The sequence below is a fragment of the Dicentrarchus labrax genome, unplaced genomic scaffold, assembly GCF_905237075.1.
Source record: "Dicentrarchus labrax unplaced genomic scaffold, dlabrax2021, whole genome shotgun sequence".
In the NCBI taxonomy this organism is placed as follows: domain Eukaryota; kingdom Metazoa; phylum Chordata; class Actinopteri; family Moronidae; genus Dicentrarchus; species Dicentrarchus labrax.
The window spans coordinates 22,765,314-22,792,791 of NW_026136718.1; the positions used below are offsets into that span (position 1 = coordinate 22,765,314).

General features: G+C 40.2%; 2 protein-coding genes across 2 annotated transcripts; both read right to left on the reverse strand.

Moving 5' to 3' along the window:
- Nucleotides 1-1,435: 1,435 nt before the first annotated feature.
- LOC127350332 (protein-glutamine gamma-glutamyltransferase K) lies at nt 1,436-14,950 on the reverse strand. Its single transcript, XM_051376839.1, has 14 exons — nt 14,853-14,950; nt 9,941-10,233; nt 9,658-9,849; nt 6,450-6,701; nt 5,610-5,728; nt 5,404-5,511; nt 4,509-4,686; nt 4,259-4,397; nt 3,977-4,169; nt 3,553-3,706; nt 3,155-3,439; nt 2,453-2,613; nt 2,224-2,360; nt 1,436-2,133 (listed from the first exon to the last, which is right to left on the reverse strand). The coding sequence occupies exons 2-14, from the start codon at nt 10,230-10,232 to the stop codon at nt 1,974-1,976; spliced, it is 2,370 nt and encodes a 789-aa protein (XP_051232799.1). The 5' UTR covers nt 10,233; nt 14,853-14,950; the 3' UTR covers nt 1,436-1,973.
- Nucleotides 14,951-16,714: 1,764 nt separating this feature from the next.
- On the reverse strand, nt 16,715-23,629 carry rabggta (Rab geranylgeranyltransferase subunit alpha). The gene is made up of 17 exons (XM_051376840.1): nt 23,524-23,629; nt 23,169-23,251; nt 22,906-23,016; nt 22,372-22,496; nt 22,065-22,252; nt 21,669-21,926; nt 21,402-21,485; nt 21,170-21,252; nt 20,333-20,428; nt 19,375-19,480; nt 19,236-19,287; nt 19,069-19,157; nt 18,862-18,950; nt 18,662-18,778; nt 18,432-18,545; nt 18,196-18,283; nt 16,715-17,442 (listed from the first exon to the last, which is right to left on the reverse strand). The coding sequence occupies exons 2-17, from the start codon at nt 23,169-23,171 to the stop codon at nt 17,294-17,296; spliced, it is 1,752 nt and encodes a 583-aa protein (XP_051232800.1). The 5' UTR covers nt 23,172-23,251; nt 23,524-23,629; the 3' UTR covers nt 16,715-17,293.
- Nucleotides 23,630-27,478: the final 3,849 nt, after the last annotated feature.

Consider the following 27,478-nt stretch of genomic DNA (forward strand, 5'->3'; position numbering starts at 1 on the left):
CGCAGATGAAACCACCATCATCGGCCAGATTTCAGACAATGATGAGATTTCATATTGGGAGGAAATCAACAATTTGGTGCCCAGAAAACAACCTACTGCTCAAAAGTCAGCAAAACCAAGGAGCTGATTGTTGATTTTAGGAAAAAGAAGGCCAACTCCCCTGTTTACATGAGTGGAGCAGGTGAATAGTTACAGCAGATCCTATCTTAACTGTTTGGTAACCGTGGTAATTAGAGTTAAGAAAAAAGCCAGAACAATTCCTAACTCAATGTAACTATCCTAACTTAAGTTAGGATTTGCTTCTGTAATACCAATTAGGGAAAGTCGTATCTTAAAGGACTTAAAGGACAGTGTGTAGGATTTAGTGGAAGTCAGCAGGGTAGGTGCAAATTTTAACTCACTGCCTTCACCCTCCCTTTCAAGAGAGAAACTACACTAGCTGCATAACGCTCGAAAAACTGTAGAAACATGGCAGTTCAACATGCCATGTTTGGCATAACACTACATCTGCGGTGCCTGTAGATAAAAACATTCATTCTAAGGTAACGAATACTAAACTAACTTCTTGTTGAATCTTGTTCTTGTCCCTACAGTGTGCTGTTTGAATGCTGTCTGTGCAGAGTTTGACACTAGAAGGATGTTTTCACATTCATCTGCTGAAAGTGGAAAGTTTCTCTGTGCTCATTGAAAAGTTGATTTTAAGGGGTGGGGCCTATGAGAAGAGTTTATGACATTACAAATAGTTTCAACCCTGGTCCAATTTGAAAGTGATGTAGTTACTTGAAGTCTCCAGTGCACATACCCTGGAGAATGGACTTTACAGAGAAGTAGGAGAAATCTTCTTGTCTTTAGAAATAAACAACATTTGCATATTCATTGATTAAGGACTTTTTAATGAGGTAGAAGGAGTAGATAACTTTTTAAGGATATTAATGTGGAAATTATTTTTTTTTTTTTGGGAAAAAAACACATCAGACACACATTATTGTTCCAAACAGGCTATTTCGTAAATATTTTTTTAATACACGTCTGGAGGGGATCTTTAATATTCAGCACTTCACTCACCCTTGATGAAATGATCGGAGCAGATATGGTAGCGTTAATTAAGTTTCATATCTGTAGTGGTGTTTGTTTTCCTTTAGCTGAGGTTCTACCCCCGGAGCGCTTGTACCCACTCTGCAGCAGATGGTTCTTCTCGCCTTGATGGCTCGCTTGGTATCCTATAAAATGACTTTTTATCTCCTCTCCTATCAGTTCGAGCACTCCACTACAGCACAGAAGTACCCTCCTATGTTTTGCTGTTAGTCCTCAAACATGGTGGTACGACCCCACATCTATCGCCAACCCCCGTGAAGCCATTGCAACTGAACATTCCGTTAACACAGGATACCAACATAAGGTTTGTAATGTTACATCAATAAATCACCAGGACATCTTTTAATTTATTCTTGTTTTAATAATACAACAGCATTTACAGCAGTATTTGGATATTTAAATAAAATAATTCTCATTGTCAACACATGGCAAAATAAACTAAATAAATATGTATAAATAAAGCATGATCTCAATGGAGAGCCTGTCCTTACAAAAGTACACTTCTTTTATTTAAGCTGCCACACACTGGGACTAAGGAATAGAAATCACTTTTTACACACCTGTATATTGTAGACCGTTGTCACAAGGTGTAACCTTATACTGGTTTTCATGGAATATAAAATGTTCTGTCAATTAAATGATGAAATCCCACAGACACCCCAATTTTCTTTGATGGTTTATGATTGATTCTCTGTGGTCATCGGTTACTTTGAAATTCTAATGTAAATAAAGCTGCACTGTAGTGCCATCATACATTTATACATTTAAATACTAGCATTCCATATAGATTATGTGGGAAAATAGAGTCAGAGGCTACAGTATTAGGAGGAAACGACAATGTCAATATTCATTGTCAAAGTGCTTCTGTTTTCAAATTGTTATAGAGTGGCGTTGCTTTTATCCTCCACAGTGATGTTGGTCACGCCATGAACCTGTGTGAGCTGCCTGCAGTCCAGTGAAGCCAGTAATTTCCTCGGTCCAGGCAGGGTGGGGACGAAGTGCTCAGTCAGAGACACAGTAGCACGGCTGCCAATATCTCTGAGGGTAGGACAGGAAATGACAGTGGCAATCACAGATAGACAGGGTAGTTTAAAAAAACACAATAAAAGGTATATTTTCCCTCCTTACCCATAATTAATCTTTTGAGCAGTTAGAAGGCCCAGTCCTTCCACGTGGAATATCACTGCTTTCAGCACTTGTGGTAGTGGGTTAGTGAATGAAATCTCTACTGCCATCTTCTCCCCGACCACGGGCTTCCCGATTGGCTACGTGAGAGAAGAACAAAGTAAAAAAACTAAATCTTTTTTTTTAAATGTAATCTCACAGTAATATCTTCCTGATGAATTGTTTGGTTTACCTTCAGGATGAGGTCTGGGGTCCTGAGCCGGAAACTGAACTGAGTGGCCAGGACCTGCTGTGTTTCTTTGACTCTGCCTGTCAGTGTCATCATCAGGGCGGCCTGGTCTATCAGTTGGTCCTTGTAGTCTTTGTACTCCAGTGTCCACTCCAACACTTTTTCTGTAGACAGAAGATGAAGGCAAAGAATGTTAAAAATGTATTTTCATCTTCGTCACCTGCCTTGTGGCACCCTACAATTACAAAAGTTCCCCTACTTCTTTATATATATTCATTATAGAATATCGAGTAAAATTGTTGAAGCAGTTGTTTGACATTTTGGCACAAAGACTAATGCCTGGCTCTGTCCAAAGTTAACAAAATCAGCTTACCTGCATCTCTAAGGTAGGTTACTTCGAAGTGTACAAGGGGGTTATGTGCTATAATATTTCTTAGCTGGGAGCTCTAAAGTGCTAGGCTTACTCTTTGTAAGAAAGTTTGGTTTAAATGTCAAACTCTTAGGGTTAAAAGGCGTTATTCCATGTTACAGTTTTCTGCAGTTTCTGCAAGCTTAACTTTCTTCTAAGGAAATACAATCACAGATGCACTTTTTTGCAATTCTACTTAATTGTGAGGAAAGTTTTCTTCACTCTCATAAAGAAATGTCGACTCCTGTAGGTGTCATGAAAAAAAAAGAACCCTGTGTGTCAAAAGCGCCACTCACCCTCATTGGGCAGTAAGTCCACGTCTGTCCTGTCCTTTCTGACTGTGGCTTTGTGGACACCGGTGTAGTACATGACTGCCACCTGGCTGTGCAGGAAGACCTTGCGTTGCTCTGAGCTGCTGTTTCGCAAGATGAGGCTCAGCTCTGCATCTCCTCCCATTTTAGGACCTTCACCCTCCATGGTCACTTCTACAGAGACATCCTCTGCTGTGGGAGAGGAAAAGGTCTGTGCTTTGGTGCCATATCTACATGCTGTTTCCACAGCAATGCGTTCCTCCTCTGAGCCTGAGAACGACCAGAAATTAGTTAATTCAATAAAAAATACAGTGAAAATGCTTTGGTTTGTATCTAATACTCTAAGTGCTTGTGATCTCTGTTAAGTCTGTGTTTGCTGTTACCTTCAGGGTGTTTGTAAAGGTGTGTGATATCATTGCGTTCATCGGAGCCAACAGCCTTTGTGCTGATGAAATGTCCCACAGTCTTTTTCTCACTGTAGATTTGAGTAAAGGTCCCGTCTACGTTCCTCTGCCAGTAGATTTTATCGCTGTTAACCTAGGGGAGGGGGAGCAAGAGAGAGGGGAGTTAAAATAAAGCCCTGAACAGATGGGAGACGTCATCCATCTTTTGATGTATGCCATATGGCTCATTATTAGTACACAGTACACGCATGATCTGTCAACACAAGACAAGCAACTATGGGTTAATTGTTCACCCTTGCAGGTCAGGTATGTGAGGAAAACTGAATTATAGAGGGTTTTTTGTTTCTTTGCAATTTCTACGACTTTATGGAAGTGCAATGCAGAATTGCTGGAATCCACAAACCTCAGCGAACACAAACGGAGAGTCGTGTTTGAGGTAGACGTGACCGTTGCGGACAGCAGCAAGAGAAGCGGGGCCACAGCGGAAGGTGCCTTGGCTGGTCTCCTGAGGTGTGGCATCGACAGCTTGCCAGCCTCCATTGCCTGGGGGCAAGTCTGGACGAGCCATCCAGGAGTCGTTCCACACATGGAAGTTCCTTCAGGAAAAGACTTGAAGGTCAGGCTTAATTAACCAGAGAGTGATATCATGATAAGGCAGCATCACAATGATGGCAACAGGACATACCAGATAGAGTCAGTATTGAGGTAAGCTATAGGGTCCAGGTTCTCGTCCAGGTATACGTCTGTCGTCAAGGAGACGTCTGTGTCGTGAGCTGAGCTAAAGTTGGTCACAGTTCGACTGGGAATGCCTAAACACCTTAAAACTGAAAAGAAGAAGTGATAAGGCATTAACAGTCAATATCTGTGTTAAATTTACATGTCACACACCTATACAAGAGCACGTCATGTAAAAGTGATTAAAATAAAAAGCTAACCTGTGGTGACTACTCCAGCAAAGATCCAGCACTGGCCATACTTAACGGGAGTGCCGCTGTTTTTATAGTATTCGTTCAGGATTTCCACACTTCCACTCCAAAATGTTGGACTAGTTCCCAGCGAATAGTCTCCGGACCAGTTTCCCTCCACGACACCGAGGTCATCTGGGGAGTTGATCTGGATAAATGAAGAAAATGCTTTTTTGTTTTGTGTTTTTTATATACTTTGTATATAGTTTGAAGCCATAAACTCAGTTTCCTAGAAATATAAACCCTGCCCCTGCTGAAGCCCTCTTTTTCCATTTGTAAACTGATGCTAATGGATACTTTGTGCCTCTATATGGAGAGGGGGTGTCAAAATATCACTTGAGTTTATATACCAAATTCTTTGTCAATCTATCCAGTAGACGTTGAGATATTTCACAGGCTGTACCAAATTTCATGCAATCCAATCAAATGTAATAGTTGTCAAGGCATGTCACTAAAAATCAGAAATGTCAACCTCAAGGTGGCGCTAGGGAAAAGTAAGGGGATCAGCAGTTAGTGTGTTTTATGCTCTGGGGACCATCAATGTCTGCACAGAATATCAGAGCAAACCATCCAATAGTTGTGTAGATTTTGGCAGTACAGCATATTTAAGCATTGCAAAGACCTTTCTGTCTAAATGTACCATTTTTCATTAGTGCTCCATCAGTCTAGACCACAGGATGCCACAGGTATCCCGCTTGACCACTGCCGTGATGTGTGGAAACTGTTATCATGGCCAAAGGTGATTTAATATGGTACTGAGAGAGGGTTTTTATTGCTCTATCTGCTTTCTGTGTACTAGCACATTATGAAGAGAAATATGAAGGTCGGTAGATCAGTTGCAGAAAAACAGCTAATGTAGTCTCACCATGGCTGAGATAACTCGCACCACATTAACCGGGTCTCCCCAACCAGACGGAGGCGTTCCACTCTTCTCCAGGACATAGAGGCAGGCAGCAAGAATCCCGTCATGAAACTGAAACCAGAGAGAAAACGGAGGGAGGGTGGAGAGAGCCTGTGAGTGCCTCGTTACAACAAAACACCAAACACTGGCAGACCACACAATCCACTCACCTGCCCATAGTTCCATGTCCGCACTCCAATTTGATTCTGTGTGCCGTAATAGATCCGTCCAACACTATTCAGGACATACTCCTGCCTCTCGTCATCAGAATCCATAAACACTGTGTCATCTGACAGAGAACAAGTAGGACATCTTTATATGTGATATAACAACCTTTAATTATTCACATTTTTTACCACAATTTGATCTGGGTTTTTTTTTTGTCAATCACAATTAGTTTGTCCCTAGATTTACTATGTTATAACCAGTACAGGAAAAACAAGACACTTCACAATAATGCGTAAGATGATTAATACCTTAGCTTAGCAATAGGTAGTCTGCCTCTTTCCAACAGTAACGAAATCCACCTCTAAAGCTCACTGATAAACATGTTGTTTCTTGTTTCTTTAATTTGTTCAAAAACTGTGTAAAATGGCAAATTGCTGTATATCAGGGTGTGCCCTGACAATTTCTTAGTTCTGAGCCGTTCTCAGGTTACCAGTGGACACACAGGAAGTCCCAGCTCTTCTGTACAGTTCAAACAAGATTTGACTTTTTAACAATTAAAAGGCTTTAGAAGTGCTAGCTGTTTCCCCCCTCCTAGTTGAAGCCACCATGTTGATTCGCCATGTTTCTACAGTAGCCCAGAACAGACCAACTAAACACTGGCTCTAGATAGGGCCATTTGCTTTTTTTTGCCCATTTCACAGCAATGTAATTTCTCCTTCACGTTTGGAAGGGGAGGGTGAAGTGAGGGAGTTGCAATCTTTAACTTTACAACTAGATGCCACTAAGTCAGACATGAGTGGAATTGATCTTCTCATTTAACTCTCTGCCAGAAAGACAATTACCTTCACACCAAGGGTTGAACAACATGTAGATGTCATTGGCGGGGTTATGCGTGGAAACGGCCTTGCCGCTGGCGCAATTTGTTTCCACTATGAGCTGATATCGGCCGATGGCTGCCGTGGGTAGAGAATTAACCGACAGCTTTATCCTTTTGTCATCCTGTTTCACAACAGCAGCCTCCCAACGATCGTCCTCCAAGTCCTCCACCAAAGGGATGATGACATGGGTTCCCTTTGCCACTGTTGGCAGTGGCCCTGAGAGGGTGAGATGAGACACACGTCATCTATGTGTAAAGGAATATAGTGAAACTATTGCTTGTTCACACCATGCTCAAACTGAATAAGAGCACAGTTCAATCAACTATTTCACCACAATTCACTTCCCTCAACTTAAGCCACACCTGCATTCCTGGCTTGTGGTGTATGTTTGAATAAACAGAAACCAAATAGAAACAATTCAGAATGTACTTTCCACACACACACACACACACACACCTGCACACGCACACACACAGCATGTCAAGACAGCATTAGATCTCAGTGTAGCTGTACTATAAAAGGAATATTTTCTTTGGCAGCAGCCACCGCAGTCTGTTATTATAGGTGTCTAAGGTAACTGTAGGGCTTCTGTTTCCTGTGTATAAAAAGAGATACAAAAATGTTTTAATGAGAACTAACAAAAATGATTTCCCACATTACATCCAGCTGTTGGGAAACACTCCACTTGTAGTCAATTTAAAGAGCGCTCCCCTAAAGTGAATGTGGAAAAGTACAACCCTCCCTGGATTGTATCATCTACCCTCAGTGGGTCTGACCTTGTCTTTGTTTGTTGTGTTTACAAATGCCTTAACAGAAGTCAGTATGCAGCAATTTCACCTGGAGATATGTATTTAGATAAATGTTCGATAACAGGAACCCGAACCTGCCTCCACAAAAATGAATGAAATGAAATTGAGCCGCTGCATTAAACCAAGAAACTGCAGACTACTTTTTTCTGGTGATTTCCTGTCCTTCCCTATTGTGTCTGAATAAGGCTAAAATTAAACATGGACATGAGCAATATCAAAATAGTGGCCATATATCTGTGAGATTTCTTGAGCACATTCCTTGAACCATTAGACCAATATATAATAAGCTTTTTTTCTCTCTCTTGCAGAGAGTTATTTGACAATTTCGACTACTCTCATATCTGTCCAGCAAATATACGGCTATGGCCAGGAAGTTACTGCTCCTGGCAAAGAAATGGTCAGGCAAATAACCCCTGTAAAATCAGAAGTTGACATTTTTACACTTTAGATGAGTTATAATGTGTGAATTAGCGAGCTTCAGAGGTGTTCATACGTGGATTTTGTCACCTTCTGACTGGGCTAGCTCTTTGTCTATACAGTCTTCATGCCATAAGCGACTGCGGAGTATAGCTGTATATTTACCAAAAAGATGTGAGAGTAGTACTGATATTCTCATCTAACTCTTTGCAAGAAAGCGAATAAGTCAATTTCCCAAAATGTCAAATTTAACATTTTGGACTCTCACTGCGCTTTACTCTTACACCACCCCGTAGACAAAATGTCACCTTTGCACACAACATATCATAATCCAAGAGGCAGATTGGCATGAAATTTTCTGAATACATTCATGCTCCCAGGGGGGATAAATCTTTTTTTTCCCACTGACATCAGGGCCTTTCATCTTCCAGTGCCTCAGGAAAAAATTTCAGCCCTGCAACAGGTAAGACTCTAAGAATAGCAAAATTGTCAGTGTGCAGCTCAATCTGCTGCTCACTTTCATTCTGTGAGATGTTATGAAAATTGCAGCCTCTGAGCCCTTAGCGGGGCTTCAGACTGAAACGCACAGCAAACCACAGTGTCAGAGACTTCTACTGTCGTTGACATTCACTTGAATTTTAAAAACAAGTCTGTGTTGTTTTAGACTGGGCTGTAATCAGCTTCACAGCGCGGGGCTCACGGCTCAGAGTGCAGTGTTTGGACAGTGTACTGTCGGCACGGTTGAAAACTGAGATATGAGCAGAAACATGGCACTTTACTGTTAAACACTTTGTAAATGAAATACAAACCCTTTTAAGACAAAAGACAAAAAAAGGCATTATCTGCAGCTGTTATTGCTGGTATGACATATGGATGGAAATTATTATTCATGATCAGCGTTGTTTTTGTTATATACATCACAATGTGGACTGTGTGGATGGTTTTTTCTCAAGGAAACTATATTGGTTTTAAAAACTGCCATTATATTGGTCACATTAGCAACCATTCATTAAACCATGCATGTTAGCATTAAGCAATGGACACATTCCTAATATGGATGCACAACCGTTCTGTAAAAGAGACATTGTAATTATTCTTGTTAAGCTTCAATTGTTATCACACACAGCTGTAATTGTATGATCTATATTGGTCTGTGTCCTCTCTCCCTTACAGCACTTAACACAATGAGAGCAGAGACAGAAATGAACAGTGGGTAAACAGGTGGCGGGCTGAGGCTCAGACAGTTGGTAGTGGCAGCATTCGTGGTGAATTGTCAGTACTGGATTTTTAGTTAGAGCCGGACTGAGGGCTCGGCATCTGTAAAACGCTCTCCCCGGAGCATAGCAACCAGAACTGTTGTTACCATAGCAATTGTAACCAAAAATCTCTTTTTTCTTCCCTCTCTCTTTCCCTCTCTACCTCCCTATCCATCCATAAATCCAACTATATCACACGCACATTCAACAGAATCGATATACTCCGCACCCGAGTAGCTGAATTAACAGCATAAGACACGAGCATGAGAGCAAAACTGCTCGCTGTTAACGTTTTGTTTCCTCCCACAGCTCTTAACCTATCACCTTCCTCTCTTTCCCGTGTCTGCCAAGAAAGAGAGAACTCTTAATTATCATGTGCAGCTATGCACAGGGTTTCATAGGGGGTCAGGAAAGCATGTGAGTGTGGTCAGGCTGGGCTGCATCCATCCAGTTTCGCAATCGGCCTTTTAAGATTAGAGGTCATGTGGGAAATTCATATAAATGGGATTATTATTCATAAGCATGTCTGTTCTCTGTGTAACTGTAGTCTGTGTTCTTTTTGTCTGTCTTTATGGTGTTATTCTGATGTCTATTTAGAGCTATAAAACACGACAACACAGCACTTGCAGAGGCTTGTAGGGACGTGTTCAGCAAGCACTGCACAGTTTCTGTTTCTGGACTCTGACTAACCTGTTTTAAGTTCAAGGTGAAGTTTGTCAGTGTCAGGGTTAAAAGGTCGAGACAGGGTAATCCACATCTGGAAAGTCTGTCCTCTGCGAATAACAAAATCATCACTTTGGTAGAGATTTGTGTGGTGCTCTGTGCGGTTCTGCCCTGATTTGCTCTTCATCAGGTCTATTGATTGCACCTTCAGGAGGAGTTCTGCAAAAATAAAAGCAAATACATGAGAGTGAAGTCTATCACGTGGCTTTGATAAATAACACAGTCATGAGCTCTCTGAAATGCCGGTTACCATCAAGCTCGCCGTCACCAGTCACAGGCTTCTCGCCATTTGTCTCTTCTCCCTTATCTAGGTCATCAATGGCTGTGACCACAGTGTCTGTGATGTCATCGTCGTTTGACTTGGGGCAGCAGCACGGGCAGACCTTACGCAGCCACCAGCGACATGCATTGTCTTTCTCAGCATTGTACTCTGGCTCCGGCTCTTCCTTCTCTTCCTCTGTGTCTTCCCCAAATCCGAGAGTGACAGATGGAAACCGACCCACTGCAGATCTGTCTCTAATTGAACGCGTCTCTACAGGCATCCTGAGATAAAGGCAAACATAATAAGTAAGGGCTTTTCCACTGATTATGCATTGGTTTCTTTAAACACCACACCATTGTTATACATGCTGCTCCAGAGTGCTAACCCCAGTCTCACTTAAGACTGTTGATGGCTCAAACGCTGTCATATTATCTTAAAGTTAATCTATTGTCCAATTACTTTGGAAAAGGAAGTAATAAGCTCTTTTCGAACATGCTACAGCTGAGTTTAGAATCACATTTAATCCTTCTTATCAACACCGGAGGTGATACGAGCTGACAGCCCCATTACTGATGGATCCTACACAACAACATGTTTAAATTAGTCTGAGATTGAGAGTGAGACATTTCTGATTTGAGTTCTTAGTGTGTTCACAAATCAATCACCATCATGTTCCAATGTGTCCATTTGAATTGATCCCAAACCTGATGATATTTAACAGTGTTAATTATGTAAAACTTATTTTTTCACACCTGAGTAGCACTCCATGTAGATTTGGTTTGTTACTATGTAAAACTTGTATTGTTACAATAATGTTTTAATACAGTTGTTTAAGTCTGTGTAGTCAAGTTTGCATTCATATGTCACTCGCAGAGAAACTGGACATTTCAAACTTTCAGTTATCCATTTTAATTATTTATCCAGTTGTGATTTCAGCTGTTTATTTTTGATTTTTTTTCAGAAATCAGAATCAGAAATACTTTATTGATCTCCAGGGAAAGTTTTTCATAATAGTTCAAATTACTTTAACAAATAGAAATAGAAATAATAATAATATAGAACGCTACAATTATATATTATATTAAAATATCTAACATAACATATAATGTATATAGGTACGTATATGCATGTAAAAATAAAAAATAAGTCTGAAGTATGTACATTATAATAGAATATATAGAGATAGATGTATGCTACAGTATACGACAGACAAAAGTGTAATAGTTAATAGTAGTGAAGTACTGATTTAGCATTATTTCAACCACTTATCAATTATGTTAAGCTATTTTTAAACTATTTACCTGTAGCTATTTTAACCCTTTATCCATTAGCCTATTTTAAGCTAACTATATCAGCTGTGTGTGTATACTTTACCTTTTATCCATTTGAACTGTACGACTTGTACTTAGCTAATTACCAATTGACATTACTTTTTAAGTGTTAACTTATCTATTTAAATCATTTATCCATTACTTTATTAACTCCTTTAATAACTGTTAAGACCTTGCTGGTCCTCATTACTAGTTTTCTCTCTGTGTAGGGTTCAGGTATTACAGGTGACTCAATATATGGATATATTTTTGCTAATCAGATCTCAATTTCATTTTTTCCATATAGTTGTCTGCAATCGTTCCAGGTACCCAACCGCAACTGCATGGTTTCATATAAATCTCTGGCTGGGAATCAGTGATTTAAATGAAGAGACGCAGAAAAGCTTATAACTGTATGCACTGTATAGTGTCATATTATCCCTCCTCTCATCTCTTCATTTAGAGGTATTGCCGAATGCATTAACTGAAATGAAAGAATAACACAATCTTCTAAATAATTTGATTAGGGCTGCACAATATGGTAAAAACAATCATTTTGTGATTATTTTGACAGATGATTGCAATGTGATTCACGATTAGAGGGAAATGATGGGTCTCTACCACACAAATATGTTTTCTTACATTATTATTATTTTCTTTTATTTGAACAGGGACAGTGCACAATAAAACATTAACCCTGTATATAACAAGGAGAGATGCATTGCACCGGGTTTTAGCAAGTTGCTATTTTCCACCCGTAGTCCCTGGGCAGGTAGATGGAACATACAATAAATTAAGAACAGATACTAAATTCACTGTTGTGCAAAATTTGAATTACAAAGTTATGGATACACACATTCCCACATCATTAAAACAATTTAAAACAATTTACCCCCCTCCTGCCAACTTTGATAAATAAATATGCCCCCCCATCAAATACACACACACACACACACACACACACACACACACATCACAAATGTCTACAAATTTGCTGTGACAGCATCCAACGTTTTGTGTGACATGAAAATGTTTTAAAATCCGCACATGTAATCAGCTCTGTTGGAAGTGTGTTCCATTGATTTATGGCAACAAAAGAAAAAGACGATTTACCAAATGAAGTCCTGCGTTTTTTTGCTGTTTTTTCTGAGCAGAGTGTAACCATTTTTTTCAAAGGAGGAGCAGTAGCATTATGAATGATTTTAAACAGTATTTAACTCACTATATTTGGTGAGTATATGACAGTGATGATACTGACGTGTTTTTTTGTTGTGAATCTTAAGGGCACTTTTATATAATGATTCAAGTGGTTTTAAGGCTGTTTTACATGCCTGAGACCAACTTGTCATGCAATAGAGAAGATGTGAGAGAATCATTGCATTTAAATATGTATGTGATGCTTCAACAGTAAGAGAGTTTTTTATGAGTCTGGAGAACAAGATTTATAACCGAGGGCACCTCTACAGCATCCTTTATAAAACTAAGTAGCAGCTTCTGCGATTTGGATATTGCACTTGGCCATATTGTGATTTCAATATTATTTCAATTAATTGTGCTGCCTTGAATTTGATCCACTAACACTGCTGCAAAGAGTGACTGAGACTGAGAAAAGTCATACTACTATCTTGAATTATTCATTGTAGTACTATACACCCAGAGAACAGGAAAGCTGCTTGACTCTCTGTCTGTCTCTCTCCATCAGGATACATCTGGAGGTGATTCACGGATGCTGAATTACAGTCTGATTTATAAGTCAGTGAAACCATCCAGGAGGTTTTCTGGGGAGGTGAATGCGTGCTGTGAATCACAACTGTGCTATGAAACACATTTAACTTTTTTGTGTATAAAGATCCAAACACTACGCTTCACCACCAAAGATTAGACTCATGTTTCTCGGGTGAACTGTCTTAGAATCAAAGACAAATGTACACGAATTCAGCAAAACTCAAGCAGGGCAAAATGCTTCGAATCCACCCTGTTTCTCTCATTTCCTTCCTCTGCTCGGTTGCCTCTCATTTGCTCAACACACCCTGATTTGACTTGCATCTTCCCTGTAGCAATTCCACTTTTCAAGAAATGCTATGAAGCCAGTGAATGCCATTCTCCACACACACTGACACACACTTTACATTCCTCTGCAACAGTGACTGTTATGTAGTGACCAAACAGGCTCATGAGGCAATAGCAAGACTGACAATGAGTTCTCTCCTCATTCATATGCCAATGAAGCTGAGACTGTGAGGACAATAAATCAGACAGTAGTAGGTGAGAGAACGCCTCCTCCCAGCTCAAGATTGTGCGTCATATTTACTGCCCGGCAGACAAGGCTAAAAACAGCTTCAACAACCTCATAAACATGTTAACTACTGCATTAGATGATAACTACATTATAATTTATTTTCTTAAAGGAAAGTGAACAGTGCAAAGTGCATTACTTCAATTTTATTATGCTTTGGTAATTAGAGCTGCAAGAATTAGTTGATTAATCCATCCTAACCATAGTCAATTTACAGAAAATTAATCAGTAACTATTTTATAATCAATCAATCGTTTAAGGTATTTATTTGTTAATACCAAGATGCACAGCAGTGAGAGCGAGACTGTGTGACATGTCGAGGGCGATAAGACGTCGACAGCTGAACCTGTTATTATCTGAGATCTCGTCGCTTCATCATCTACTGTGTTACATCCTAACTACTCAAAGCAGAGTTTCTCTGGCTCTCACATAGAACATGTATGAGTGCCTGCATCGCAACATGCAGTATGAGCCCCATATATATATGCAACTGTATCACACACAGGTCTAGAAAATTTGGTCAAATGTCAAATGAAGTGGGTCTAAGTTCACTCCCACAACGTCAGCAGCAGATACAATGTGCTATTCACCAGAAGCTGGATATTTTCCTCTAGGAGGGTGATGACCCAGTAAGCATCCCTCAGCTACACCCATGACTTGTTGCCTTGGGGTCACGCAGTTTGAACCACAAAAGGCAAACAAAGGGACTTTCACTGATGTCTGTCAGAATTAAAGCATTCAGTGTTCAATTTAAAACACAAACTCTGACTTAATATTTGACCCTGAGTCAGGCAATGGATATGTTTGGGTCCCCATCTATCTGTCTATATATCTGTTATTGTATTGGTTTGTTACACTCAATTACGTCACTAACTACGGAGATGTGGCTGCTGTTGGACTTCTGTGTGTTGCTGGGAGTCATATGTGACATAATGTATTACTGTTTTTCTTTGGTGTCTCTTCCAGTCAAATGTAAACATTTAATAGCTGCATCATGCAGTAGTGACAGACGGCTGTAAATGCATTCAGGAAACAGATTCACATTAAAAACAAAGTCTAACAGAGTTAATCGGCATTCAGTGAACTCTATTATTAGCATAATTCTGGCATGACAGAAACACAGCAATCCTTTTCTTTTAGAATTACTTATGCAAGAGAACCTCGATCAAAAGGAAAGTTTGACTGTAAATGGATGTTAGTTAACTAGGTGTTATAAACAACATAAAGTAATAAATCAAAGGCCTGACTAACCTAGGCTGTAGTCAAATCTACATGTGAAACAGCTCAAACTCACTCAGTTCAGTGGAAGAAGAAATGTGACAATGGAGGCTGCAGGAAGAAGTCTTCTGTTCACTCTGTCTTTGTGTTTCACAGATGAGCTACAAGTTAAGACCTCCTTTAAATACTTTTGGGCTAAGACAGCGAGGACACGCCTTCCTGCTGACAGCAGTCAAACCAGACTTATAACAGCTGAAATGATTTTGGTAGGGAGCCAAACAACCCCTTACATTTATTCCATATTGAGCAACATATATTTCTGTTGCTCCATTATTATCTATATTATTATTATTATTATTATTATTATTATTATTATTATTATGAGGAGTAGTATTGAAGTCGAACCCCGTTTAGGCTTGTGTCCCATCCTTCATTTTGTTCACTCATTCATTCACTCATTCATTCATTCATTCATTAAACTGCAGTAGATCTGAGAAAGTTAATACAAACCACTCATAGTTAAAAAATACAACCAGGTTCATTTACAGTACAAGAAGGGGAGCGCTATAAATAAATATAAATATTAAATAAATCAACCAATAGGACTTTTTCTCTGCACTCATACTAGCAACAGTCAGCAGTTACTAATAACAGAAATGATGTCGCCACTGAATTCCAAGTGTCCCAGTATGCATGTGAGACATTGAATCAGCATGCACACTACAGGACCCTGACACTGAAGCAGCTAAATGGAACTCAACCGTTAATCATTTCAGTATTTACACCTGTGCTCTTCCTGCTGTGACACATCAAAATGTCTTCTGTTTGTCCATCACAATGACCGGTTACTCACACATTGAGCGGGAGGGTCCACACCTTGCTCACACCTACTCGAGGGAGCGGGTGTTCGTGTGCTTTTGTGTAAAGTGTAATAGATGTGACATGGGCTTGGATAATAATGTCGAGTTATCCACACCGACTGGTTGAGTTGGTTTTCATGGAGTTTCTCAACTGTATGATGGATTAACAAAAGCAGATTTAATTCTATTGCATAATTTATGTCAGTGGTTTTCAGACTGTGGGGTGTGCCTCACTGGTGGTGCAGGGAGCCACTGCAGGGGCATGGAAATGCTGGGGAAAAATATGGAGTTGAACTAAGGTGAATAAATACGATTAATGTAGAGAAATAAATCAACAAGAGCTTGCTGATGCTTTTGACCTTTAATTCACTAAAACTCCATTTGGATCCTTTAGTTTTGGTTCCCTTAATTGTGGGATGTTGGGCGTTTTTCAGCTGTGGGTCATACCAGAAATGTTTGTGGGCCACTGATTTAGAGGGAAGTATCAAGTTCCAATGTGACATAAATATGTTTGTGATACCATGGGAAACGGAAAACCAACAAAAACAGGAATGTCAATTCATCAAAATTTGTGACTAAACACCTGCAAAGTAATGGCATTCCCAGCTGCCTCAGCTGCACTTTGTTTTTAGGGCTAATTAGCAAATATTAATTGCTAAACTCAGTAACAAAGTTAATATTACCTGTGAAACACACAGAGCTGCTAGCGTGACTGTAGACCAGTTTTGTCTCTACAGATGACGACTTTGAACTTCCCAATTTTTGAAGCTGAAAGGTGTGGTGTTTTTCTAACTTAATTTCATCACTGTTTTGCTTAGACACTCCCAAACGACATTTCCCCCAAGAAAATGGCATGATGTCAAAGTAAACAATCAACTTGATATGTCGCAAAGTCAGATTTATCACATGAAGAAGGCAAACAAATGAACAAAGACAGTAATGTAAGAAAAGGCTAAATCCGATAACACACTCCTGGAACACCTTTTAAAGCGCCTCATGAAGGAGTTAGGGATGAAGGTTAGTCTGTACATCTGATGTTCATTTCTCTTTGACAACAGAAAACAAAACACTAGAAGCGTTTTTGGAAGGCAGTGACACAATGTGTGCTGTTTTATTTCAGGGTCTGTGACTTACTGTGCAACAGTATAATGTCATATATTAAATGCTTTACACAACCTTTTAAAAAAATGTGAATGAGACCTATGCGATGCTCTGAACATGAGTTATAAGCTTTTCTTCCAAGTCAACCGTTTTAAAGCTCATAAAAGCAATAAGCCAGCACGTCTGCATGCCAATCCATCTACAGTCAGTTTACTCTTTTATCAGCGTTTCTGCATGCATTTGGGTTTGTTGTATTAAGGACATCCGCACGCACAATTAAATAAATGCAACATGGGTTATTACGCACACACGCACACTCACACTCACACTCACACACACACATCTAGACGTTTTGCTGAAGGTGTTAGAGAGGTTTTCCGAAGCAACAGGATTTCAGACGCTCAGGGGGATGAGGTGGTTGACGTTCTCCCTAACAAGTGGAACAGACACAGTCACAAGACGCTTGAAAAACACCCACTTGCTCTTTCACAAACAAACACGCACGACAATGGGAAGGACAATCAAACGATGGGACAATGGTGGCAGTGATTCCTGATCAGAGCAGGAGGTCTGTGACTGAGGGCAGCAGCTCGGCTAACTCCGACTCGATGTTGGCCGTCTGAGTGACGGGGTTGCCACGGAGATCAAGGCGCTTCAGCTTGGGGCAGGAGGCCAGCGGTTGAAGATCTGCCAATGTAGAGATTTCTGTGGATTTGGGTTAATGAAGAAGCTTTTCTGTGTACTGTAGCAAGTAACATTAGTGGCAATGAACCGGAGATAAGAAGCACGTATTCCCCAACACTGGTGCAAAAGTAAGATCTACATGTCAAATATGACACTGCGATATTAATTCATTTTTCTAAATATAAAACTTGGAAGCCTAAATTTACATTAGGAAGGTATGCACTGAAACTGTAATTCAACTACAAAACAAAACTTGAATGTATCGTCAGTGTCACGACCTGCAAACCACACTCATTTCTCTTAGGGGAAGTGAAGCATGAAGGGGATGGAGGCTGCGGCGAGGATGTGTTGTTATGTGTCTCTTCCCTTCTTAATGATGCTGTTTGCTCTGTGAAATTGCAGCGCTGATTTTATTTACTCAAAGTTTCAGGTGAAAACAAATTAGCCATGCATTGAGCTGAAGGGTCTTGTTACTGCGGCAATTTTCTAAACTCTGTAAACACCATTCTCGTGTGCAGTGCGTCTTTTACATCAAGCACTTGACACACCATCAGCTGATCGCACTCTTTAGCTGGGTTGTTTTTCAGCGTTGAGCCTTGCGCACTCAGAGCTGATTCACACATTTCTTGAGTCACTGGTACACCGTGAGAGGAGCGTACAAATATAATCTACATTGATCTCAGCGACACTGATGCTACAGGATTAACACAGATCCAGCACAGAACGTTCTACAGCCAACAAACTAATGAATATGAATGACTGATTAAAGGATACTGTTATTCTTCAAGAGGACCTCCTCCAGTTTGGGGAGGTGATACACTCCTTCTAGGTTTTCTATGGAGTTGTTATCAGCCTCCAAGACCTACAGGAAGCATGAAGATGTCATTTTAATCATGTTGCAGAGGAAGTAGTAATCATTATATTTCCTACTGTAATCTACAAATAGTATGACAAACAAAATAGGTAAAGAAACATTGTCCATTTAGGACAGATGATTGGATTTGAATCACCTCCAGGCACTGCAACATGGCGAACTGAGGAGGCAGCTGCTGCAGCTGATTAGAGGACAGATTAATATGGGTAACCAATAACAGCTGATCCAGGTGGCATAAGGTGGTCAGGTTCTGTTAGAAAAGAACAACAGGAGAAATGACTTCTAAGAGCATTCGTATGTGGCAGACACGTAAACAATCATCTCATGATGAGCAAATAGAATTTCTTTTTATATTTCTGAATCAACCTTGTCAGAAATACTGAAGACGCGCACTTCAGCATACTCCATTTTCAGGATGGTGTTTTCAATCATAAACTTGCTGCACAGGTCACCGTAATACGCAGAGCGCATTGAATCCACTTCCTGAGGAAGAAAGCCTTCAGTCAGTGATCTAAAAACATCTCTTTTCTGCTCAGTGTCATACACTGCACATGGCTGGTACTCACTTTTAGTGTTTGGAAATGAGCAAGTGTCTCCTTTTCATATCCCAGAGGGTCTAGCGCCCTCATCAGGAGGATAATGGTCAGTAAGCACCCTGCCAAAGGCAAGCAGAGTGTTTCAATCGCTACATGAAGACATCATGATCAGCAGCAGCAAACTTCAGTATGATGTATTTATGTAAAGACGGTGATTTGGCCTTTAAATGCACTTACACTTATTAAGCGGCTCCAATTCTTGTAGCTGGTTGCATGATTGTAGCTCTGACTGTAACACTGAGGTCTTCTCTACTGAGAGTTCACTCCTACAGAGAAAGAGCACACTCAGTTTTTACTCCTTAAAAAAACTCAACAATGTGCTGCCATTGTTTGAAAGACCATACCTGAAAAGCTCCTGATCCGTAGCAGAGTCCCGACACCAACTCTCAGTCCGACCTTTGGAAGTTAAAAGATCACAGAGTAAGGAAGCCTGAGAAAACATAGTGGTAAACATCAAATGTAAATATGCGCTATATGCATTACCTGTGTACAGGGCACAGTCTCTGTGAGTGTGTTTCTCAGTCCAGTGCACAGTCAGATTGTGTTCATTTGTGATGTCGCTTATCGTTCCAGGAGGAAGATCACAAATCTGAGCCGGTGTTAAGGTTTAAAAAAAAAAAAAAAAAAGTGAAATGGAAGAGTCTGATTACAACATAAATTATCCACCTTTGAATGAAATCCACCCAGGCCCATGGCGTGAGTGTGCATAGTAAGTCCATGGCTCATTTCTATGCCAATACAGCAGACTGACAGCACTGGGAAATATGACTATCTAAAAAATGTATTTAGATTTGCACAGACCAGTAAACATTCTGTCAGTGAGTGTTACGCCTTAATGTGCATAATTTTGTTTTACACAAAACAGAATTATGACACAAATTTCAAGACAAAACTATTTTCTCAATTAATCGATAAGTTGTTTGGTCCATAAAATGTCAGGAAAAAAAGTTGATCATTTTCCCAAAGCCCAAGCACAATTAATCAATTAATGTAATCATTGCAGCTCTCTGATTGAGTGACCAAAACATAAGTGGTGTCTGGCCATAAGTGCATGGAAAAAATAATATTACATTGAATTATAAATAAATAAATAAATTCCCTAAATAGGAAGCTCAGCCTCACAGTCAGATACAGACAAGTGCATGTACGTCAGCTGTCCTTCTGACTAACCTTGGTGTCATCTGTGCCCTGACAAGTTAGGCAAGATTTCAATGACAGGAAGTCCCACTGCATCTATCTGTGGTAGCGGTAACAATAACATTCTAGTGCACCAATCCGTGCAGAGCCGGAACTCTATACATGCACATACCACAGCATCTTATCAGCATGTGGTATGTAAAAAAACAACGAGAACAGAATGTTAAACTTGTATCTTGTCCTATCAGCAGCACACAGTGACAGTCAATAATAACAGCAATGACCTGCCAATGGAAAAGGATACCCAAACAGGACTGTGTTTAAAGCGCGGGTGGACACTCCTCCACTCCACTCTCTGAGGCTGACCGTCGAGGACCAGCAGCAGGCCGACAGACTGCGCCTAACAGAACGGAGGCAGGGAGAGAGGTCGCTGAGTCAACGCAGGGTACCATATGGACACTACATTACAGTTAGTTACAAGAATTAATCAATACTGAGTTCACTTTTTTTCAAAAGTCCCCACAAACATACATAACCTGCTAACTGGGCCATATGAAAGACAGGGGAGGAAAGGGGTCAAGAGAGGACTTCAGTTCTGATGTGGATGAGAAGACGGGATTGATGAGCACTGTTATATTTCTATATCTGTATCTATCACATGTGTATATATATATATATATATATATATATAGATCCCACCGGACAGATAAGGGTCGGCACGTATTTTTAGGCTTCAAATCTATTTTCTTACATTTCCCTGTGTGTTGGGCTCTGGGTGCTGCCAAAACATGGGTGACCTACACTCATTACTGTGCCTGAACGCATCTTGTGGAGACAGACATTGAGGACTGAAGCTGCTGATTTCTGTGACATATACTGTAGGTAGGACAACCCATTCAGTAGAGAGGTGTTATGAGGTATTTGTTAGGAGACATATGTTGTCACTGTTCCGGTACAAGAGTCAATCTTGCGATGTGTAGAAAGTGCATTTTGGACAGGAGATTAACTGTTGTCCTGAGCCGCATGTTGGTAAAGAGAGTAGAGTTTATATGATGATAGTGAACTGAGTAAAGAGAAATGTGTCTAACCAATTGTAAGAACGAGAAAGCTTCATTTCATGAAAATAAATGAAGATGCTCACATTAACGGGCCTAGAGAAGGCAACGGCCACTCTCTCCTCATCCCGACTGACGTACACACAGCTTATCATCTCCTCACGTTCCGCTGTTAAAAAGACACAGAACTTAGGTTTGTGCAGCTTGTGTTTCATAAATGACTAAATACAGAAAATATTTACAGTTATACAATAATATACAGAAAAACTGGTATTTTCATACATATTTGTACATTTAGACAATTACAGATGGACATACCTCTGCCTAGCAACCAGCGGTAGTAGAACCAAGCACTCTGATCGTTGGGGTCAGTGAAGAAAGCATTTTGAACAAGCTCATATTCTGAAAAAGAAAAAAGGGTAGTTAGATGCTAAATGTGTGAAGTTACACATCAGACATCATTTGCATAGTTCTACTATTTAAAGTCATTGTAAAGCCTCAGACTGCCCCCTGCTGTCACTTTTAAGTATTGCTGAATGCACAACTTGGCCATTCATTTGCCATTTCAGTTTTTGTGCAGTTCACCTTTGAGGAGTTGCTCCTCACAGACTCGATGGGAGTGGGTTTGGGGAGAAGGTGGAGGGGAGGAATGGGGAGGTTCGCGGCATGGTGACGGGGGCTCAGGAGACTCGGGATGGAGCAGCGGCAATAAGGTGCTGCGGTAGTGCCAGCTGGAGTAGTTGGAGAAGTTGGAACCAATAAGACGATCAGTAAAACCCAGCTCCTGATCCACGGGCACACCAGACATCTTCACAACCATCCGGCGATAATCCCAGCAATGGACTGGTCAAGATGACAGAATATGGTGTGAGACATGGATGGAAATAGCTCAGTGACATTGTAGATTGAGATAAAATGACATGCAAATTCAGAATTATCCAAATCTTTACGATTCTCCTATTTCCTTTTTCCATTACTCACAGTTGCGGTCGTCCAGGCTGAGGCAGCGATCACACAGGCTCAGCTCTCTGGCCCAGTCTGGTCGAGGCAGGCGGGCTGAGACCCAACCTCGGTGATGCCAGCTGCCGTAGGACTTTGGATTCACCTTAAGGCAAGACTCCAGGAATGACAGCTCTGCCTCATAAATCTTTTGCACTTCATCCTCGTCCCTGGAGCGGATATCAAGAGAGGAAAACATCATTCTCCTGCCAAATCTCATGAGATTTACCGTTCAATAAATGTTATACTGAGAATCTGTAGGTGACAAAAGAACTGGTAATGATCTAACTTCACAGTCTCCAGGTGCATTAGGATCTCTCTTCTGTAGTTCCAGAGGGTTGCAAAGTCAGGATTGGATGATAGTAGCTGCTGGGTCAGCTGGAGAGCCTCATCATCCCAAATACCCTCCTTCCTCTGTCACAGTCAGAGAAATACACAGAGCGACAGACAGACACAAGAAAGGGACATATGAAAAATGAGTATAAGAACAAAATAAAACAGAAATAGATAGATGAATAGGCACAGCTTATTCAGTGTAACTTTCCAATAAGCACTAATACTGCTACATAAAGGATATAGCTGCTGTTATTCTGAAATCAGTCTATACAGACTTAAACTGAAACCCAAGCCCATTCGGTCCTACTGAAGATACAATTCTTTAAAAACAGGTAAAAAAGTATATAGCTTGAATTTTAAAAAAGGCTCAGTAATAAAACATCTGGACATTACACTATCAAGCAAATACTGTAGGTAAGATGGTAATACGTGGAATATACAGAATAAAACCTTAACATGTACAGTGAAGTGTTTATTTCTAAAGAACCTTAGAAAAGCAGGCATCTCGTGCAGCCACGTATATCTTAAGTTTCTTCTCGCGCTCCTTTCTCTTCTCCTCTTCCTGCTGGGCTGTGGATTTAATCTTCACTCGGCCATGCTGTCGAAAAACAGAACAGTGAGTGCAGCTCACTCTATTTGAATTGATAATCAGTAATTGATTACCCCACACACACACAATATGAACAGCTGATCAAAGCAGTGAATCTGCCCACATTTCAAAAGGAAACGAGTCAATGATCAATCTCTTACCATCTTTTCTGTCTGTGATGGAGACTCCCCCAAAAACAAATCTGTTTATAATGTGAAAGGAGGGCTGATCTTTAGGGTGAGGCCTGAAACAACGTTTACAGACAGACAGACAGACAGACAGACAGACAGGTTATGACACGTCAATATTTTGATCTGAGCCGCTAGCTGACACTGGCTGTGTCTGTATTCAGCCCTCAGTAAGGTTAAAACACAAACAGCCTAAAGTCTGAAGCTAGCTTGCTAATTAGCTCCGATGTCACTGAACAACATTCACATCAACAACCTGCGACACAAAAGACACTTTCATTACGGGTTGACCCTGAACGCCGCACTGCTCAGCCCATAAAGCACCCACCTCTTTTTGTTGTTGGCTTGTTTTGTGTTTTTCAGAATGCAGTTTGATTTGTCATGTCACTATCAGGATTTCTAACGACTACAATTTTTCACTTCCGTCTCGTGAAAATGACGTGTATTTTCCTGACGGTGACGTTTTGCTGCCCCCTAGTGGAGAAAACAGCGAACAGCAGCGCATGATGCGGTACTTGATTGTTAGTTTGTCTTAAATGTTACAGGTTTCTGAAGAGTTTAGACTCTTGGTTTCATTCTTAAGTTATATTTATTCTTATTGTGTGAACTATCCATGTAACCGTAGTTTTCCACACGCGCAGTCTATCCCTGAAATTAAACATTTCTGTGTGAATTAGGATAAGCATCAATATTCAGTCCAAACAAAATGCCTTTATGGCTGTGTTGTGTAAATGAAAGCAATATTATTGCAGAGACCCACAGGGGCTCCACTAAGAGGAGGCCAGCAACCCCACCCCCTGTGGCTCCCCACTGCAATGCATAACATTGTTCTGTGTATTGAGTAGGCCTATACTGTATGCATAATATGCTTCTATCTGATATTGTACATTAGGTCCTATTCATTTAAGTCAATAATGTATATTTTTCACAATAGATTATGTGAAATAAAATAACAATTGCATAGCAGCCAGCCACTTTTCACTGTCAGTCACACTCTCTGTGAAAGTGAGGCATCATGAGGCAAAAGACTTGTGTGCTGGATGGTCCCTTGCATTGCCATGTGAGAAAAAACTGAAATGTTCCTGAATGAAGCAGCATGTGTGAATAGTGAAAATCACTAGTTTTCACCAAAACAAATAGCAGGACACTGCATGTCATGAAACCACATTCCAGTAAACCCGGACTACCTGCTGAATGCAGTCAAGCTGCTCCACAAGAGTCAAACTTGTTTAGTAACATACCTAACAAGCTCACTGAGCTAGTTCAAACCCATAAGTAACCAGCTAATGCTTGGTAGTCTTTCATTCAGTTTAATTCAGTGTCAAGCTTAAAATATTATGATTAAATGTCTGAAATTAGCAAAAACAATCATTTTTAAATTTTAATTATTTTAATGTTTCAATAAGACCATTCTTAGTTTGATCTGTTTTATTCAGCCTGCACCTGGGCTCAGATTTCTATATATAAACTACAATAGTAATGGCTGTAACAGTTTAGTAAAAGTATTGGTTAAGTAATTAAGTAGAGATAAACAGGATAAAGAAAAGGGACTTAAAGGACTCAAAGGGTGAGAGATGTGGTGTGTATAACATTTATTTAGTTCAATTAATGCATCAAGTAAGTGTGAATTCCGTAACTGATGATTTATTAACTATGAACTAATCACATAAAATCATAATGATCATTATTTGATCAAGTGACAGTAATTCATGCATTAAATCAACATGAGTCACACATTAGTTAAACATTACTTCAGTATATATTTGTAGCATTATTGACAGTTTAAAAGTTATTACAATCCAAAGTAAATAGAATATCATCTGAGCTTAGAGGTCTGTGTCTTCTCAAAGGCTTGAATGTACGGACGCGTTAGTGGGTGCATGCTTAACATTAAACCTAAAACATAGGCCTGCAGTATTGGAAGAGGGTTAGTTTTTGTAACCACAAGACCTTTAGCAAATATAGTAGCCTAGATATGTGCTCTTCTGCATGCTACCTGCATCCTTTTTGTGATCTTATTTTTCAATCCCTGCATTTTGTGTTTTATATATAGGATATGAACATGGACTAAAACATGTGACACATATATAAAGGTAACCTGATTCTTGCATAAATAAAATAGCAACAACAATAACAATGTTCAAAGCATTATATCGGAGGATCACTTCATTTTCCGCGCCAGTTAGGACCAATAATATGGCTTACCCAATTATAATATCACTAATAATAGCCCTTTTGTGGGCAATGGGAACCAACAAACAAAGCCAGCAATAAATAAATAGCCTACATCCCGGCTCATTTCCCCAGTTTTTCAACCTTTTTGAGTAGCATTTATTTCCACTGAGACGTGCGATCACCTTTAACAGGCTAAACAAACAGAAACACAATCAACTACAATGTTCAAAACCGAGGCTACAACCTGAAAGTGGGATTCGAGCAGGAGAACATAAGAAGTGCTATTCTCTATTGTCATTCAAAAATGTGAAGCGAAGCTTGTGATTCATTTGTTTTTTTGTTATTCAGCTTTTATTCTGCATGATCACCCAATCCTTCCACTTGCAGCGCTTTGAGAAGAGTCCTGGAGCATCGTTGTCCCTGCGGCACCTGAGCACAACAGGTGTGTTGCCCACCGGAAAATCCTCTCATCAGTTAGAAAACTTGAGTTTATAACTCCAAAATTCACTTTGCTCCCACAAATTAACACATATTTACAGCGCTTCGCACCTGTTTGCACCAAAATGCAGGACATTTTTTATTTAGGTTTTGTTTCAAATTAGTGAGGCGTGAAATTCCAAATGTGACGTCAGGATTTTATGCTTTGTTTTAAGTTTTTTTTTTTCTTATTTTAAATCTGTCGTCATTTCACTTCAAAGCCAAACAGTGACGCTGAACGTTCTAAATGACATCGCTTCCCACCTTTAGTCTATATACTTGGAAGAGAGTAATTGTAATCTTAGTACTAGTATTAGCTGAATCAGTCGGTACTGGTGTTATCAAACAGGTGTCGGAGAAGAGAACAGATAGATTTAGAAATGGGTTTTCAGATAAAAGATATTCTAACTGGTCTGTCCAACAAATACCAGATAAAGGAGTTCCTCAGGGAGGGGAGTTATGGGAAAGTGGCCAAGTGCGTAAAATTAAGCACTAAGGAGTATATTGCCATAAAAATTGTGCAGAGAACTTGGCCCGGTTTAAAGGAGGTGTCTGTGCATGATAAACTCAAACATCTTGACAAAAACAAGAATAACTTGGTCAGGTATATTGAGCATTTTATCCATAAAGGACATGTTTGTCTGGCATTTGAAATGTTGAAAAGACATAAGTCTTTATGACCTAATGAAGGTGAGGTCTTTTCAGCCACTGTGTTTGTCTGAGATTAGAGTAATCTCACAACAGATGCTGGTGGCTCTGAACGCCCTCAAGAGTGTAGGTCTGGCACATGCAGACATAAAGCCAGACAATGTAATGCTGGCAAATCATCAGTTGCGTCCCTTCAAACTGAAACTGATTGATTTTGGTTTGGCCACTCCGGTTTCCTCAATGCGTTCTGGCAGCATCATTCAAGTTGTTAATTACCGGGCCCCAGAGGTCATTTTGGGCCTCCCATTGAATGAGGCTGTCGATATGTGGTCGCTCGGCTGCCTTTTGGCTTACATGTATCTGGACAGGCACCTGTTTCCAACACAGTGTGAATCTGAGGTCATGAGAGTCATCGTGCACATGCAGGGTCAGCCTGACGATCACCTACTGAACGCTGGGATTCGTACCAAGAAATATTTCAGCAAGGACCAAAACTCCTCCAACGCTACATGGAAGCTGAATGAAAGCGTACTAGGACAGAGCCTTTTTAACAGTCTCGATGACATAGCAAAGACCCGCTCAGGAAAAAAGAATATCATGCAATATGAGGACACACAGGCCTTTTTAAGCCTCGTCAAACGTATGCTGCATGCGGATCCTGAAAAAAGAATCACTCCCAGTGAAGCTTTAGGGCACCGTTTTATTACAACAAAACACTTCAAGGATTGCACAAACAAATATGTGAAATCAGCCCGTTTGACCATTAAGAACTGTCAGCTGGAGCAGTCATCTGTCAAGTTCAAGCACTTTGTAACATCCAGTGAAGTGATAAGCTGCAATGGAGCATCTGTTACTAAACCGGATGAGCTGCTTTTAGCTGATGTAAAATCTTCTGCCAACACTGATAATGGACCACAAGCCAAAGCTGCCTTGGATGACACTACCACTGCTGGGACTGATAAGACACCACCAAGTAGTAAAAA